The 18,584-nt window shown below is 36.9% G+C and overlaps 1 protein-coding gene across 2 annotated transcripts; it reads left to right on the top strand.

Moving 5' to 3' along the window:
- The first annotated feature begins 826 nt into the window (after positions 1-826).
- On the top strand, positions 827-18,441 carry CLPX (caseinolytic mitochondrial matrix peptidase chaperone subunit). Of its 2 annotated transcripts, XM_009582440.1 has the most exons (13): positions 827-1,006; positions 2,515-2,632; positions 7,720-7,874; positions 8,258-8,417; positions 9,642-9,683; positions 10,812-10,988; positions 11,851-12,015; positions 12,362-12,450; positions 13,000-13,164; positions 14,165-14,464; positions 14,976-15,068; positions 15,324-15,430; positions 16,549-18,441. In XM_009582440.1, the coding sequence occupies exons 1-13, from the start codon at positions 827-829 to the stop codon at positions 16,637-16,639; spliced, it is 1,842 nt and encodes a 613-aa protein (XP_009580735.1). In that variant the 3' UTR covers positions 16,640-18,441. The 2 variants fall into 2 exon arrangements, with proteins under 2 accessions (XP_009580735.1, XP_009580736.1); XM_009582441.1 differs by lacking the exon at positions 9,642-9,683 and having other exon boundaries at positions 16,549-17,140.
- Positions 18,442-18,584: the final 143 nt, after the last annotated feature.

Here is an 18,584-nt window from a genome sequence, read left to right as displayed (position 1 = left end):
ACCAGAGAGCAAGTGAGAAATTTGCCACTTTAAATGAGAGAGAGATATGAGATGTGGCTTCCAGGCTCTTGTCTATGTTGAGAGATGTTGAAATCACAAGCACGACATATGTTGATTCACATCATACCTAATCATGAAATGTAATCCTACCCACTGTTGCAAGAGGAGGAAAAGGCTGTTTAGTTTCTCAGTGAGGTTTTTTTTTTCATGTTGGCAATAAGCTATTTCAACAAAGTTAAGATTACGCTGAATTTACTTGTGCCTGTCTGTCAGCATGTGCCAAATACGACAGTACCTTTCAGTTTTCCTCAGGACAACTTTTTTTGTCAAGCAGTACCTCAAATTCCTAGAAACTAGATTTTAGTAGAGTTTCACAGGTGAAAGCCAAATCCAGACGTGCAGTCCATGAGTCTGAGACACTTCTTTTGTAATTTTTGCATAATAAGGAGACACTTCAAAGGCCTCTCTCTTACTTCAGGGGTTGAATTATTTCACAATAAGTGCTGGATGGTGGTTGTATTTATCATTCTGAGGGTTGGTTTCATAACTGGGATGTTCCCTATTTCATGACACAATGAGACTGTCAATTGTCTGACATTACAGGACCTGGAATTACTTTTGGGTCATTTTTGGACAATCCAGACAGCTTTTAATGAGATCAACATTAAGGTGGTGAAGAGAATTTTTTTTGGATAACTGAAATTTGGATGTTCAGAGTTGAGTTCTGTTGCTGAAACCTTTGAGCTCCATTTAATGTAAATAAATTCTGGGGTTTGGATTAGAGTATAGAGTATTAGAACTAGAGTATTTTCAATGTTTAATTTTCATGTTTCCTTTTTTTTTAGGTATTACTTGTGGTCGTACACGCATCCCTGTTTTAGGAAAACTTGGGACTTTTGAAACTTGTTCCCTAAGACGAATTCCTCTTAGAAACTTTTCGGAAACACCAGCGTATTTTGCTTCAAAGGATGGTGCAAGCAAGGATGGTTCTGGAGATGGAAGCAAGGTAATCTCCATGCATTAGGTTTTACAGTAGCTTATATAAAATGTTTCTTAAATGTTTTTAGTAGATTTTTTTTTTCCTTACTTAAAATTAGAATCTTCTTAAAATTTTTGCTAACTCTTGACATTTCTAATCCTTCAAATTGCTATAACTGACTGAGGAAAAAATGAATTGTGTTGTGAATTTGTTAGCAGACAAACCTTATAAACATCCCATAACGCTTTTCCCAGTTTTATAAATCTTTTTGCCTAGCATAAAGGGGCACTTGAAAACTTTGTAGAATGTTATAAATCCACAGCAGGTTTCAGGATCTCAGGAAAGAGTAGTAATCGGAACTGTTCTCCTTCACAAGCCTGCTACTCCCAAGTAGGCTTTTTAAAGTAAGTATATTTTAAAATGTTTTTGTTTGCAGCACTGATTTGGTAGTTATATTACGCAAGAAAAGTTTGTGAGGAGACTAGTTTTATTCTTGTTAGTAAATTGTGATCTATTTTCATCCTAGTCTTTCTCTATAATTATAGTTAATAAACAGCTTCTTCAGATAAATGATTACCTGAGAATAAAACTGCTCTTTAGTCAGCAAATAAGATTTTGAGAGTTCACAGGCAGTAACTTTGCCTTAGTACGGCGTGTTATGACATCTGAGGAACTGTCCAGATGACACAGGCATGTTCTGAAGGTTCAGATTAAACTTTTTTAAAACATAAAGAAGGAAGATAAAAAATTTTTAATAGTCTTTTTTTCTTGAGAAGGCTTCCGAAGAGCAATGAGTAGGGAAGCAAGGCTTAAAAAAATGGGGAACTGTCTTAGAAAAGAGGAGAGAGATCTTTGCTGTTTCCTAAAATATAATAGCTTTTATTATTAATCAAAGTACGAAGGCATGAAACGGATATAGATTTAAAAAATGTTACCCTTAACACCACTTAGCAGGGTAGCACGGAGAAAGACAAGTAGGTCTCTGTCAGGGAACTCTGCCTTAGAAGTAAAATATTTCCAAGCAGTTTCCGAGATGCTTGTTTTATAGGCCATATCTACCCTACAGCCATCTGCCAGCATAACTACATCTGTCAAGGACGTGAGAAGAGTTGTGGCTTCAGAAACCCTTAGAATCAACACAGTTGCGATAATGAAATTACTGTCTCTATAAGTATCATTTGTTTTCTTCTCTGGGGTTAGAATAAATTACATTGAAATACACTATTAAAACATTCTTGACATAGTTTAGCTTGTTATTGTTCTAGTGCCAGTCAAGCAGTTCTAATGTAGATATTGGATGCCTCTTCCATGGGCATCCAAAATTGGCAGACCTGGGAAATACAGATGTGTGTACACTTCAAAATGTTTATATCGTGGTGTTCTAAGTTTTCAGAGCCTTAAAAAAATTCTGACAGTAGTTATTTTGTCATTCAGCTATTGCAATTTTCACATTACTGGATTCCATAAACACACTTCTAAATGCCTAATGTAACTGCTCCATTGTTTGGGGCTAATTGTCTGGATATGTTTTTTAGAAATCTGTCGGTGAGGGAGGTGGTAAAAAGTCAAGCTCTGGAAGCTCTGGGAAAGGAGGGAACCAGCTGCGCTGCCCAAAGTGTGGTGACTTGTGCACACACGTGGAGACCTTTGTGTGTAAGTTTTAATGAATACTTTCTTTTTTAAATAGGCATAGATATGACTATATTTGTCACCTAACATAGTCCTGATACCCAAGTTGTAGCCTACCTAATTTTACAATTTCAAAAATTTTGTTACGCTTAGTTTGGCCATGTTGGTGTAAGCATGTATTGTCTCTGTGGATACATTTGTGTAATTTCCTATGATGTGTGGTGGAGCAGAATGTGGCAGTGGAATTCGGACCGCAACTATGAATATGCAGTTTTAAAATAGTTCATTACATTTTATGCAGTGGAAGAGATGCTCACATAAACAATACCATTTTAACTACTGATATTTCTTTCTGTCCATTATATAAATACTTATATATTTGTACGTTTGTAATGTCTGTCCTTTGTTTACTGAATAATAAAGCTTTAATCCTGCATGTACTGTAATCGAAGTGCTTATCAAGCAGAGGAATTAGTATATGACAGATGGCTTACTAGAATGGTCTTCTGTGGCGAAGTCAGATCCATAATACGTTCCAAATAGGAGGCTGGAAAGTCCAAACAGAAAATCCAAAATGTGTCAGATGCCTGGTGTCCAGCAGCAATAGCTACTTTTTTTGAAGTACAGTCCAAATTAATGGCAGTTATGCTTGAGGTTCTATCAAACTTGAAGACATTTTTCCTTATTTCAGTGCTAATGAGACCAGCCTAGAAAATAGTTGTCAGAAAGCAAATACGCATTGTCAGTTGGTGGGGCTCAAGGAGGAAGTATCAAGTCATAACCAGACTTGTGCACTAAGAAGCTTAAGACAAGGTCAGCATAAACTTGTTCAGCCATTGTTAATATCGCAGTTGGTGAAAACAATGAGTGGATATGCTATTATGTGCTGCTACTCGTATAAAATACTACGTAATAAAAATGATCAAACATCATGAATCACAAGACAATTCTATAATAACAATATATTTATTTATGTTAGATAAAAGGATCGGTCCTCAGCTACTATTTTTTTTCCCAGAAATAATAAGCTTTTTTGTTTGTTTGTTTGAAACTATAGGCAACAAGGTTTTTTGAAAAATCTGGCACCAGTTGATGGAACCAGAAATACAATCCTGTGTGGTGTTCAATATGTTGGCCTCTCCCTGGACGAGGTGTGGTTGAAAACAGTGGAAGGATTTTCAACCTCATTTACCTTCTTATCAGATGATTCATGAGTAGACAGAGACATTCTGAAATTCTCTCACTTCACTGGTGTGTTTGCTCCCCTTGTTATTGGAGTTTGCTTTTATGTGGAAATACCATTCAGGCATTGCCCCAGAGTGGAACAATCACTGTGTATTGCTGAAAAGCAGAGATACGATTTAGTTATTGTCAATGTTGCTAGGAATCTTTAAGCGCGTTTGAAAACTTTCTTAGGAAGAGGGCTTGTTCATACTAACATTATGGGAGAAAATGTCTGGTATATGCAATCTCAAATTCACAAGTAGTGATACTGCACTTGAATTGTGGTATCAGAATGGCACAGGTACTGTAAACAGCTTGGGACTGGAAACCCACTTTGTACTTGTAAGGTGTTACAGCTGGTCAGATTTGTCAGAAGCTTGAAAGTCAAAATATAAGGAAGTCTGCTTGTGAATTATCAAATGTATCTACTTTTCTCATCCTTGCACGTTCTACTCTGAGGCTTTAGGGTTTTACAGCCTTTAAATGAAGTCTGTTACTAGTGTTCAAACTAAGCGCAGTGTCACCAGATAACAGAATAGAGAAGACTTTTTTGTTCATCTTGAGAACAGCAGTCATCAGTTTCCTATTAATTGGTAACTTAAAAAAAATTAAACCAAAGATTGTAATTGCTTTAATTTCTCAGAAATTCCTGTGAGTCATGGTTAAGTTTTCTCTGAACCTATGTCTTTCTGGTTTAGTCTGTTCATTTGAGCACACTGCTTCCCAGCCAAACTGTAGAATATAAAGCAACTGGAAAATGGAAGAACTAAGTTCTAATTATCTTAAAAACAATTTTAAAAAAGAAAAAAACAAATAAGAAAAAAAAAAAATCCATCCCGTTCTGCCCAAAATGAATGGGTTGCAGGTTGTATTAAATATACTGTAACTTCATTTTTCAGATAAGCCTTTTATGTTGCTTAGTCAGGAAAAATGATGAATTTGGTCAATTCTGGTTTGAATTGCCGAACTGCAAAGCCTTAAGTAAATATCTAAAGCCAAACGAAAATATGCAATTAGCTTTTGTTTCAGTTTTTAAATATTAGGTTTTTCAGTCATTTTGAGAGAAGTAGAGAAACAAAACACTGAATAAAAGCCACATTTATTAATAAATGAATTGCCATCGAGTGGCAGTGTGACAGGCTGGTTGTCCAGTGGAGTTTGTTTTTAACGGGGCTTCACTTTGTATCTGCAAATCTTGCACAAGGGTTTGCTTGGCAATGGTTTTCCAGTAATTAACAATTAAGGAAGAATATGACGCAAACCAAAAGGAATTTTGCTTTGACACACTTTCTCAGCAGTTCCTGTATTGTTTTGGGTTGTGAGACTCTGTAAGGAGAGTTTTGTGATCAGTGAAATGTGAGCCTCAGATGTAGGGTGAAATCCAATAGCTATAAAGCTGATTGACATAAGAAGCCTTATCTAGGCGCTGCTTTTACTGTCTCCGCCTGATGCCATCAGGTTAGCTCCCATCCTCCAAAGCAAGACTTCCCTGTTACTGTACGTACTTAATAGGCAAGAAGCTTCCTTGCTCTCTTTTTCCTGATGTCTTTTTATCTTATAGCAATTTAATAGTAGCCCATGATCTCAATACTACAAGTGTTTTTAAGATTAATCCTTTGATTGTTTTGGCTGCCTGTATGTATTGTAAAAACCCGGCCTTTCTCGTTGGCAAAGTCAGCTCATACGGACTTTAGAAATCTCTTTGCAAACGCAGCCTCTGGGGTAATGTTGCCTGAACCAAAAACAACACTTGACTTGCATTTTACCACACTGTAAATATTTGCAGACATCTTAATGACAGTGAGGTAATTTGACATGAAAGCTCTTTGCTGTGCTTTTATGTGTTTGCTAAAGGAACATAGGAAAACATGCCAGTATTTAAAAACAGCAAAGTTGCTTGCAATTTTGAATGCTTAGTTTTAGGGAGATAGCAGTACTTAAACTTGGTTTGCTTGCATTTCAGAGCGAACTTCTCACATTTTTTTGTTTTGTTAGAACTCATATTGATACTTTTTCCCAGATTGCTGTGTAGATGATAGAAACTGGCCATTTTCACAGCTGTGTTTTGATAACAGAGTCTCCTCCTCGGGGCATCCCATACATCAAAGTTCCTCTGTAACCACGGACCTTATTGGTCTTGCTGAAAATTAGGAAGATCTCTAATAACCTTCCTCTGTGCTGCGTGGATTAATTTATAAAAGTGTACTCTGCATAATAATTTTTTTTGGTGAATGATGTTTTAAAGATGCACAATAGTATTCTTATAGCCTGCTCTTTATTTTCTATTTTATTTTCTATTTTTTTTAACCATTCCTGTGGATCTACAAAGGGGGCAAATATTCTCGTGGCTATTTGATCTTAATGAAGCTGACTGTTAGCATTGCATAAGGAAGGAAAACAGCCTCATGGCAGTGTAGTCGTTAAGAATATCAGAGGTGTTTTGAATGAGCGCTGGGAGAAAGTTTGGGGTTTTTTTCCCTATTTTTTTTTGCTAAATTAAAGTTATGTAAGAGGGGTGCATGCAAGTGGTTCTCCATTGCGTTCCCATCAGGCAGATAACAGTAATTTGGAAGGTTGCCAGGAGAACTTTCCAGCAGTTCTTCAATTTTCTTTGGAGCAGAGTTAATAAAGCTGTGATGGTCGTGGTATTATGTGCTAAACTATTAAAATAATCTGCTGGTCTTACTTATACAGTCATAAGGTGTGTTTAATATTAAAAAAAGAACCCTGCTCCTCTTTTGCTGATGCCAGCTCTATGGGAGGCAACAAGAAGTTATAAATAAGCAGCTTGTTTATTGCCAGAGGTTGTTATTAAAATCTACGGTGTTCAAGCCATTTTCCAAAAACTTTTTAGGATTTCAGAAGCTTTGACATTGAAGTTTTTCATGTGGTTGTTTTGCTATATTTGCTTTGCTTTTAATTTAATACATTTACTAATGTATTTACTTTAAATCAGTCCTATTGCGCATGATTTGCATTTAATAGCATAGCAATATGGTCAGAAAAGATCTATTTTGAATTACAGATTTATTCTTCTCTACTTCTACTCTTCTCTCTATTTTCGATTATTTCAACTTTGCTTTTCCAAAGGAAAAAAACAGTAGTGCAAGTCCTAGTTTGCAGGCTTTTGAAACCAGTCTTTGCAGATAACATGATTTCTTGAGACATGGTTCACAAAGTCAGCGGTAGGAGGGTTTGGCTTTTGGAATTTGAAAGAAATTTGTTCTACTCTTGACAGTAAAAATAAATAAGCAAAAGATCTTGCAAAACATCAAAGTCCTGATCATCTGTTGCATACCACAGCTGCCTCTTGTTGGGATGAGCCCTTTGTGTGACCCCGCTGTGCTCTGTGTCCTGGGCTTAGGTCTCGAGCATGCTCCATAGTGTTCCACAGCCAGTGGGATGCAGAGACCCAGACAAAGCTGTCCTTTCTGAACCTGCTGCATGCTATCTTTGATACTGTAGATTGCTTCCCCGCACTTTAGAGTGGTCTGTCCCTAACGACAAGTTTTTTGCCTGCTACTTTGAGAGTTAGGAACAATTCCTGCATAGTTAGAAGCCCTCATTAATTTTGCATCGCTCTGAGATGCAAAGTTTCCTCTTCTGAGTGTAGTGCTACTGAATAAGTACAAAATAAATTTTTGCTTTTTAATCCCTTGTTTGGTTGCTGCCCTGCATTGTGACTTTTTGGGCAAATTGCATTCCCTCTGTGTCAAATTTCATAACTGCTTTTAAAGCTCCTAAGGTGAATGAAGGGGAAGTGTTGTGTAAACACAGAGGTGGCTGTGCTGTCTTACAGGTGCTTGTCCTGTGTATGACAAACTCAGGCAGTTGAATGAATGCTGTCTGAGCAATCCCTCTTACCATTTTGTTTTATTTTTCTGCAGCTTCCACCCGTTTTGTGAAGTGTGAAAAGTGTCACCATTTTTTTGTTGTACTGTCAGAGGCAGACACAAAAAAGAGCATCATTAAAGAGCCCGAGTCAGCAGCAGAAGCTGTGAAATTGGCATTCCAGCAGAAGCCGCCGCCTCCACCGAAAAAGGTATGGTTCTTAATTTCACCCCAATGTTTCCTTGTATTACAGCATGGCGAAATGCTTTGCTGCTTGATCTGCATCAGGTGTGTAACAGTCTACTGTGGCAGAGCAACAAACAAGAAAGACGATTAGCTCAAGATTAAACCTTTGAGAGCTACGTGACCCAGCAGAGCACTGATACAGGGAACAAGTAGATCCAATAAAAGTAGTTGGGCTTGTTTTCTTCTGCCTTTGCCTTGTGACTGAAGTCCAGTACCTTCACTTTCTCCTTGTGACTCTGAGGCTAACCTCAACCCTCACCAACCGTCCACCTTTGGCACAATATACTATTTTTAATTTTTTGCTGCAAGGTGATTTAGAACTGTTACTAAGATTGAGTTGTTTTTCAGATTTATAACTACCTCGACAAATACGTTGTTGGTCAGTGTTTTGCCAAGAAGGTGCTTTCGGTTGCTGTGTACAATCATTACAAGAGAATCTACAATAATATCCCAGCTAACCTGAGGCAGCAAGCAGAAGTTGAAAAGCAGACTTCTTTAACACCAAGAGGTTTGTATGATGTTTGGTATTTTTCTGGTCAAATAAAACTTAACTGCTTCAGGGCCGTAACTTAAGAAACCTGAGAAGGGTTTTACCTTGACACTGGATGTTCTGTAATTGAAACGATCTAAAAGAATTTCTATTAAATTTAATTTTCACTGTATGTGAACTTCTGTGATTTATTTAAATAGTAATCCAGAAGGTTTATGATGCCATGGGTATTGCCTACCATATTACATGGGTAGCATTTTTTACTGAGGCATGTTATTAGGTATTTTCCTTTAACTTTATAAAGTGAGCCTCCTAAACTTTTCTTTCTAATCTCATGTACTGCTTAGTGGTAAATCTGCTACTTAATCTGCAAGCAACAATGCAGATCATGAAGATCTGATCAATATTTTGCATAGGTAACTTGATGAATAGCTAGCTTTCTAACCTCGTTTGCTGCTGTTGGCAGCATCCGTTGGTCACCATAGTATTGTTCCATATCCAGCAAGGGTAGATGGAGTTACTCTTGGCAGTACTTTTGCTGCTGAGTAAGTGTGTAGCTATGTTGATCTAATTTATTTTTAGAAGTAGGATTAAGTTACTCTTTCTGATTCAAAGTGTACCTTGATTTTTTTAAATTTTTTTTTTAAAGGTGTTTTGTTCTGTCTTGCAATAAATAGTATGCTAAGCAAACAGAAATCTTTGTTTTTTGAATTTATGTAAAGAAGTATTTTAACTGAGGGGGAGGCATTAGTAGCACTGTTCTGGTAATGGTAGCAGAGCAGTTGTGTACCTGGCATAGAGAAGTTCCTGACCCTCCACAGGAAGATAGATTGGTGCACACCCAGAGGGACTGGTAGTGAATGTTTATAATAGATAGTACTTTGAAATATGTGCAATCTTACATTGTAACACTCAGATACAAATGTGAGAGTTTAAGATTATATTATAGCAAGATTATATTACAGCATTTTTTTCCCCTTCTATAAGTGGTTTTAAAGTGAAAATCAGAGGTAATAGATTGTTACTGTTTTAAGTAGTAGAAAGCTTGCTGTCGTTTTAAAAGCGTGCAAGTTGGGGTTTGGGTTAAACTTGACAGCAATAAAAACTAATTCATGTGGGGATTTCTTGTTAGAAATACATTCATACACAGTGATGAGATGTATTCAGAAGAGGGCAAGAGGTGGAGAATTTATAAGCATTTATAAACTTACTTTTTATTACTGTTTCCATCCTCTCTCTTAGAATTAGAAATCAGAAGACGGGAGGATGAGTACAGATTTACAAGTAAGTGAACTCTCTCCTCATGTCCTCCTCTGCAATATTTACTCTTTTGATGTTAATGTAGAATAGCCTTTAGTGACCGCTGGTTTGAAATGCTAGGTAAAATCCTGTTTGCTTTTCTTCTACAAGTAAATTTAATTGGTGGCATTGTGCATATTTTTAACGGAGGTGACTAGGATCTGACCCTTTATCTAGTTCTAGGTGGAAAGCAAGTAAAATGTAAAGATACTTTTTATGAAGTCGGTTCAATAATTATCTGTCCTTAGATTTGTCCTCAATAGAACAATTGGAAATTGAGACTTATTTTTAATTTAGAACTGAGATGTGATTATATTAATAATGCCACACAAGACAACTGTTTTCTGCAGGGTATTTGTACTCTTAAAAGGCACTGTCACCTTGAACCTCAGAATGCCTTTTTTTTTTTTTTTTTAAATCTGGGTGAGGTCAGTCATGTTTATTTTCAGTCCACAGGAACTGTCACTGGCTATTGAACTTCTTCCTTAGTCTAGTGTAGATCAATTTGTAATCCCGGTTACACCTCTTTAAGCAGTTTTCTTAATCTTCAATATTCTACCTTGCAAGCCAATTAAAACTAGTGCTCTGAAAAAAGAAAATCCAGCTCAATCTCTGTGTCCATGGATAGAGACTAAACCTGTAACAACTGAACTAAGACAAGTCTTTAATTCTTGAGAGTAGACCTGTGCATTGCTTTTGTAATTGTTACAATATGCCAGTCCTTGTACTTTCTCATCATAGAGATGAACAGTTTGGGTTTATTTCTTCTTGTGTTTTTTAAAAAAAAAGTTACAGTTAAAATGAGTCAGTTCGTAAGGACTGAACATTTCTCTAGCACTTGTTTTTAACGTAGAGGAATATTTTTAGATAATCCACTGTACCATTGGATTTTCTTTTCATATATGCAAATATGTGCTTGTGCAAAAAATACGATTGGAACTGATGTTTTTGTAATAATAGCACCATATTTCTATTGCAGTCTCTAAACTTCTGTACAGATAGATAGAATTATAGGTTTGCAGAAAAAAACAGAAGAACAAAGTTTTTATTGTGTATTTAAGGTAATGGCAGACCTTGTCAGTGCTCAAACAGTACTACTATTGTTCTCTTCAGAACTACTGCAGATTGCTGGAATCAGTCCACATGGTAATGCTTTAGGAGCATCGATGCAGCAACAAATGAACCAGCAGATACCTCAGGAAAAACGGGGAGGAGAAGTACTAGATTCACCCAATGATGACATAAAACTTGAAAAAAGTAATATTTTGCTGCTTGGACCAACTGGATCAGGTATGCAGCTGCATGTTTTTATAAGTGTCAGATTTTTCTTAGAGTTGATTGTTAATGAGTGATTTTTCTCTTTTGTGACTATTCCAATTTGGTGTATAAAAAGCTGAACTCTGAATTCCAAACTGGGATTTTGTGCTTTCATGCCATGGTAACAAGCTGAGCTAAAGGGCCTTGAAAAGGAGGGAGGTCTAGTCATGTGGTTTTGTTGTGGGTTTGTTTTTTTTTTTTTAATGCCTGTATTTACTGACTGATTAGAAGACGCAACTTTCACTGAGCTGAAATAAAACTCAAAGTTTCTCTGCTTTAGATGGCAAATTGAGATGCTCTGGGTAGTGTTGTTTCACCTCTGGGACAGATCAGTTACAGGGGGGTTAAAAGAAATTATATCTGTGTGTTCATAAAAAGTGGGAGTGTTTGTGCTGAAGTAATAGCATTTTGCAGACTGTTTGGGAGAACATTCATTAAATAGTATTTTAATTTTGCTTCTCCCCAACTTCAAAGGAGGAGCAGTTGGACTTTGCATTGCACCCTGAGTGTCTGCAAAGGGCTACTGGTTTATTTAATCTTTAATCTGTGCAAGTACATGAATTTTGGTTTATAAATTGTGTGACATTTTATTTGTGATACTGCATGCATTTCAAGCATATGTATAGTATTAGTTTAATTCAGAAATACAGCTTGCCCAGCATAAAAAACACTATGTATGAAAACTGGCTCCCTTGGAAAATAGATGAATATATGAACATGCTGGCACCATTCAAAATGTTTAATGACAGTAATGATGATCCTATGGTAAATATTTGGGTTTGTGTGCTCTAGAGAAATGTACGGCAGATATAACATACAGTTTTTATTTTATCAGGTAAAACCTTGCTGGCTCAGACTCTAGCTAAATGCCTAGATGTACCTTTTGCTATCTGTGATTGTACTACTTTGACTCAAGCTGGCTATGTTGGGGAAGACATTGAATCTGTTATTGCGAAACTCCTGCAAGATGCCAACTACAATGTAGAAAAGGCTCAGCAAGGTAAACTTTTACAGTATGTTTCCTGAATTTCATTCATAGACTGTGTTAATCTTGCTTAAGTGTTCTAAACTTTGACACCATCAGTATTTCTGTAATTTATATTCCTGTTTCATGTACCTGAATTTTAACACTTTAAATCAAAATAATAAACCTGAGAAGAGCTCTAAACATATCTTGCAGTTTTTGTTCTTGTCCATAGTTGGACAAGATTGCATACATTTTTACAGTCTATGGTATGGCAGTAGAGCAGATTACAGCTATCTTAAATTATGTTCCTCCCTGTGTGTAAGTTCTTGCTTCTCTTAAAAATTGGAGTCTTCCTTAAACCCATTTTCTGTAACTGCAGGAATTGTTTTTCTGGATGAAGTAGATAAGATTGGCAGCGTTCCTGGTATTCATCAGTTACGGGATGTCGGAGGAGAAGGTGTTCAACAAGTAAGTACTTCTGTGGAGTGACTTTGCTTTGTAAGTGAACAGCCCATCGAGCCTATGTATCATCCTATCATATGTCAAATAGCACAGGAGTGTATAGAGTCGTAGTTCTTCAGTTCCTTAATTATTAATCTTTGAAACTCTCATCTTTCCTCTTTACCTTCTTCATTCCAAAAAAATCTCAAAAGCAACTCTAGACTGCTTCATAGAAATGTTTTAATTGAAAAACGTCTTTGCAGTGTTCAGATAGCAAGTTGCATTATGTAGGCAGGAATAGATAACATTTTCCATTTTTGACAAAACTCTTAAAGCAATTCTCTACTAAGTGCAGCTCATAATGTGCATGGGAGTCACATTAAAGAAAGGGTTTTGTCTATCCATGAGTGGGATTGTTTGTGTTGTATGGAAAACTGATTTCTTGCTGTTACTATAAAGGTATAAGGGATTAAAAAATGTAAGTACATATGTGAAAGTAAGCACAGTATGGTGCACCTTCTTACATGATGCTACACAGTGGAATTTTATATTGCTTATTTCTTCTCTCCTTCTTAGGGCTTGTTAAAATTACTAGAAGGCACAATAGTAAACGTTCCAGAAAAGAATTCTCGTAAGCTACGTGGAGAAACGGTGCAGGTTGACACAACGAATATCCTTTTTGTGGCTTCTGGTGCTTTTAATGGTCTTGACAGAATTATCAGCAGGAGAAAAAATGAAAAAGTGAGTGCATCAGGCTGTATTTGAAGTGAAAAACGATTATGTTAATTACTGTTCACAGTACTGACTCCTAAAGGTCTTGCCACATTTGTAAACCCACTAAGTTTGTTGGTAGAGCAGTAGTTTTCCATCTGTTGCCTGGGAACCTGAGGTCAAGCCTAAGAAAGATAGCAAAGAACAAGCCTTTTGTTAGTAGGCTTAAGTAGCTTGCAATGGTCTCTGCTTCTACACAGAAATTTTTTGCATATGCAAATGGGGGGGGGCGGGGGGGAAGGTTGAAAGCTGTTGGTAGAGGACTTGCTGTCCGTACGTAGGTGGTAAACTTCTTACCTTACTGTCATGTCCTGTGTTTCTTAAAAACAGAATATGTGAAACAGTTCTAGCAATTATAATAGGGTTTCTTTCAGTTGGAGTGTACCAAGTATGAAACTGAGAAAACCTTGGGATATCAGTAGAAAAAAACTTTTACTGTTGATACTCTCATAATTTGAGCAAATGGTGCTAAAAGCTATCATCTTCTTAAAATACCTAGTCATGCAGTTGACTATTTTGTATGTCAATGTCTGGAGACAGAGTTCTTCCGGCTGCAGCTTTCTGACAAAATGTGCACCCTGCTTCTTAACAACAGTGGGGTGACTGAAATCCGAATTATTGTTTGTGATAATTCATGTAGCTTTTCATGTAAGCATTCTTACATGCATTTGCTTCACTTCTGAAGAGCCCTTTTTAGTGTCACTGGTATTGTTACTAACTTTTTTTATTTTAAGAAAAACTTGCTCTTAGGGTGATGTATTGATACTTTACTGAGGGATTTAAATGTTATAAGGAACTGATTGTGTGCAAGGGGTGTAATTTTACTATAATTAGTTTCTTGAGCTTGAATTAATATGTAATGACATAATCAGTCACTCCATGTTTTTTTAATGCATATGGAGTGTGATGTAGTTACATAAAGAAAACTTAACTGTTATAGTTCTGTATGCATAACATGTTTGTTTTGCAGTATCTAGGATTTGGGACACCATCTAATATGGGAAAAGGCAGAAGGGCTGCAGCAGCAGCTGATCTTGCTAACATAAGTGGAGAGTCTGATCCACATGAAGATATTGAAGAAAAGGATCGCTTGCTGCGTCATGTGGAAGCCAGAGATCTCATTGAGTTTGGCATGATTCCTGAGTTTGTAGGACGTTTGCCCGTTGTGGTTCCTCTGCACAGCCTAGATGAGAAAACTCTTGTACGGATTCTTACTGAGCCACGAAATGCTGTAGTTCCTCAATACCAGGCACTTTTCAGCATGGATAAGGTTTGAATTTTTACTTGACGACTCTTCAGTATTCTTGTTTATAAATACAGTTTTAAAGCGATCTAAAATATCAATTGAAATCACTTCTTCCTCCCACATGTGCACCTTCCCACTCTGAAAAAAAAGTAAGCTAACTCATTAAAACCTGGCTGGTTTAGATTGGATAACTATCCTTGTGGGGCAAGTAATCTGGAAGTAGTTGAGCTGCTCTTCATGTTAACATACAGATGAACATCCGTGATCTTCCCTGAATAGGCATCAAGAGCCACTTCATGTACTGTAGAGGTACTTACAGTAGTTGTAGGTAAGGGGACATAGTCAATACTGGTAATGTTAGTCAAAAACGAAGTCTAGCTGAAGCTTTATGTATGTATCTTAAATCTAAATTGTCCTGGTCTGTAACAAGTAAATCGCTACTGTTTGTTATTTTCAGTAATGCTTGCACTGTTGTACTCAACACACTGTTGAGTTATAAATGAAGTATTTAAACTTACCGTTTTTCTTTATGTAGTGTGAATTAAATGTAACTGAAGATGCACTGAAGGCTATAGCCAGACTGGCCCTAGACAGAAAAACTGGTGCAAGAGGTCTTCGATCTATAATGGTGAGTAAATTAAGTCTCATGTTGAGTAAATGAAGCTACCTACATTCATTGTGTGTATGGACCTAATCGTGACAATTTTCAGTCAAAACCTCACTTAGTTCTGGGTCTTATGTGGATACAATAAGTCTCTCTCTAAAACTGTGGGTATTCAGAGTTCTTCCAAGAAAACTCTGTAACTCTGAAAGTTGCTTGCTAACCACATTGTTATGCAGAATAGGGCATACAGAAATATTTTTTCCCTCTGTTTTCTTGTAGGAAAAGCTGTTGCTGGAGCCCATGTTTGAAGTGCCCAATTCTGACATTGTATGTGTGGAAGTTGACAAAGATGTTGTAGAAGGCAAAAAAGAGCCAGGATACATTAGGTAAAACCATAACGGAAGTATCAGAACAGACGAGTAATACAGCTAGACAGGTATTCTGATGTTTGTTGTAGGAACAGGCGTATAAACACAAAACCATGCACACAACCTAAAAAGGATCCAATTACTGTACACAGCTGAATTAGTGCCTATTCTGTCCTAGAGACTTTGGGTTTGTATTGCTTTAGTTTTCAAATAGAAATTTTAAAATAAACTTGTATATGAAGTTACTTTAAGCTATTTGTGTGTGTGTGTATACCTGTAGAAATAGAAGTAAATTATAAGCATCTTAAGTTAACAGTAAAAATCCGAAGTTTAATTGTGACTGTACTGGAATTTCTGAAGCAGAAGTTTTTCCTTCCTCTTTCTACTTTCTACTGCTGAGGGTTTTTTTTGTTTGCGGTTTTTTTTTTGTTTGTTCAAAAAAAACAGGCTGCTGCAGTTTTCTTCTCCGTTGCTCTTGCAGCAGCAGAGAGCCACAAAGGCATGTCTATTGATTTGCTGAACTCTTGTTAAAATAATCAATTTAATGTTGTAAAGATTGTATTATGGTAATAATGTGGTGGAACGCTGAAAGCACTGGACAAATCTGGATTTAAAAAAAAAGTCCTATTTTTTATTGTGAACAAAGGATGGAGTTGAGAAGGGATGGATCAGGTTAAAAACACAGGCCTGAAATTTAGGAACTCTGGCTTGGTTTCTACTTCTGACAACTTTTTTGAGTACGTGCTTTGTATTCATCTGTGTCTGTGCCTGAAGCTTGGCTCAGCACAGCTAGTGTCTCAAAGGGAATGACTGGAGTGAAAAGTGTTACTCTGACAGTGATGGTTGCTTTAAGTGATTTTGTAGAGCACCAGCACCCATGTTTGCTGAATATTTAAAATTTACTAATTAAATCAAGTGACTTTACTGAAAATCAAAAGGCTATGGAATTCAGTAATGCAACTGCATACTGATAGTAGCATAAATCTGCACAGGACCATTTTCAGATCAGGAGGTTGTTTAGCCGGTGGATGCTTGTCAGAACATGTGTCGTTGGGGCACTTTGCAGGTGGCATGGAAACTGTCTCCGTTCTTTTGCTCCATTTCTAAAGTATCTGATCAGTTCGTTTTAATTATAGGGCTCCCACTAAAGATTCATCTGAAGAAGAATATGACTCTGGCGTTGAGGAAGAAGGCTGGCCTCGACAAGCAGACGCTGCAAACCATTAAATACTGTCAGAATGCTCGCCCACATAAAGCGCACTTGGTTATTTCCTTACGATTGCCTCTGGCTTCAGTCTGATACTAAAGGCATTGGATCTCTCTCGGATACGATACGTGATGAGGAACTTTAGATAAATCAGATTGTGTATTTTATTGCAACATCACATTGATTTATTTGATGGACATTGTGTGGACTTGGATGGCATAATGTTCAAATATGAATTGTATATTACACTCATTCAATTAAAATGTATAGCAAATATAGCAGCACCTGGATTGCTCTTTCTAGAAATTAAAACAGCAATGCAGGTGCTGCAGATAGTTAGATTTTACAATAATGTTACTCTACAAATGGGAAATCAAGATTAACAATTAGTAGAGGGTGAATAAACTCTTAGCTCCTCGTGCGACTCATAGGGGGTTACGTTCAGGTCAGCGTGAGACTTCTGCCAGTGTTTGAAACCCGACGGGTGCTGGAGTGACTTGTTACATTGGTGGGGGAGGAAGCCCTTGCAACAGGATTTTGGAAAAACTGGGACACACTTTATGACACTGCTGGGAGATCTTGCTAAAACGTGACACTAGTTTGTTACAGTAATTTGAACGCGGTATCAAAATAATACCCTTTCCTTCACCTCTCCATTAGGGGTAAGTTTCAGTCACCGTGAATACTGTGAAAGAAGGTGAAGTCAGTAATTTGCTAATTTTTCCAGAAGGGTAAACAGGATTTCTAGGAAGTGGTAAGCCATCTGAATTTGGACGAGAAGTCGACATAAATTTTTAAATATTAATGTTCTAATATAGTACATTTTGTTTAACGTATTGGAACTATCATGCATCAATTTTTTGGTGCCAGGTATTTGCCCAACCTATCTTATAATGTTAAGAGATGAAAGAAGTAAATGTATAATATTTTTGATGTAATCAGTAGTGATTGTTCACATGACACAGTGCTTTTTAAGTTATATGCTCAAATGCTAGTATTGCATCTTGTGGTTTTGTCTTTGATTTTTAGTCTCGCAGCAGAGCAATCCTCCCTCTTCTGTTCTACACCAAAATTAATTCAATCCTTTAGGAAAGTCTTTGTAAAAACACTAAAGGACCTGTATGTTTTTGATTTGTTTCAGGAATTAAAATTGTCGCTTACAACTTTGTTTTGTCCTTCGGTGATACGTAGACTTCAGTTTTACTGACCCTTTTTTCTGAAATTCTAATTCACGCTATTTAAATAAAACTTTCATCATTCTTTTCAGTCTAGTGGATGTTTTAGGACAGGAAGGATACTGCAGAGGCATTGACCCTATTTTTGTTGTTAATTTTTGTCATGTAAATTTTATGTGATACTTGTGTTCTTACCCTGAAGCAGTGTGACCTGCACTCGTAGCCAGATGCAACAGATACTTCCCGTAGGATTTCAGTTTTTTTCAGGTTAAATGACCCACTAATGGTTCAGAAAAAGCTTGCGTTCGGAGTTGAGGATATTTCTAGAAGCTTAGTCCCTTCAAAATGGGCATCTGTGGTGAACTATCTGTAACTGCATCCTCACTTTCCTTTTTGTAGAGTGAAAAAAATGTAACTGCTTTTAATTCTGAATCCTTTAATTCAAATCCTTTTTTAAATGGATTGAAGGAAAAAAAAAAAAACACAAAACACCACAAACATTTTAGGCAAAACTGTTCAACAACTTAGTTTTGAAAGTTGTTTGGAATTATGTAACCGAGAACTGTTTTTAAGGAAACAAAATGCTGTCTAACTACAGTTTGTACTTCACCTCTGGCGTTTGAATAAAACAAAGCGAATATTCAAGCCGCGGAGAGTTGTCATCCCTGACGCCATCCCCAGAAATTTTAAATTTTATGGGTATTTGGAGCTTTTGAGGCTTTTTTTGTCTGCCACGTGGACCTCTACGGAGGAGAAGGTTACAGCGGCACGCGCGGGGGTGGGCGGGGCC

Source organism: Fulmarus glacialis, unplaced genomic scaffold (genome assembly GCF_000690835.1).
Source record: "Fulmarus glacialis isolate BGI_N327 unplaced genomic scaffold, ASM69083v1 scaffold18477, whole genome shotgun sequence".
Classification (NCBI taxonomy): Eukaryota; Metazoa; Chordata; class Aves; order Procellariiformes; family Procellariidae; genus Fulmarus; species Fulmarus glacialis.
Note: the sequence above shows the minus strand (reverse complement) of the source record. Positions and strands in the feature narration are given on the sequence as shown.

Coding starts and splice junctions, on each gene's coding strand:
- CLPX (XM_009582440.1), top strand. CDS start 827: ATGTTTCCTTTTTTTTTAGGTATTACTTGTGGTCGTACACGCATCCCT. Junction 2,633..7,719: donor ACACGTGGAGACCTTTGTGT/GTAAGTTTTAAT, acceptor ATTTTTCTGCAG/CTTCCACCCGTTTTGTGAAG. Junction 10,989..11,850: donor GCTTGGACCAACTGGATCAG/GTATGCAGCTGC, acceptor TTATTTTATCAG/GTAAAACCTTGCTGGCTCAG.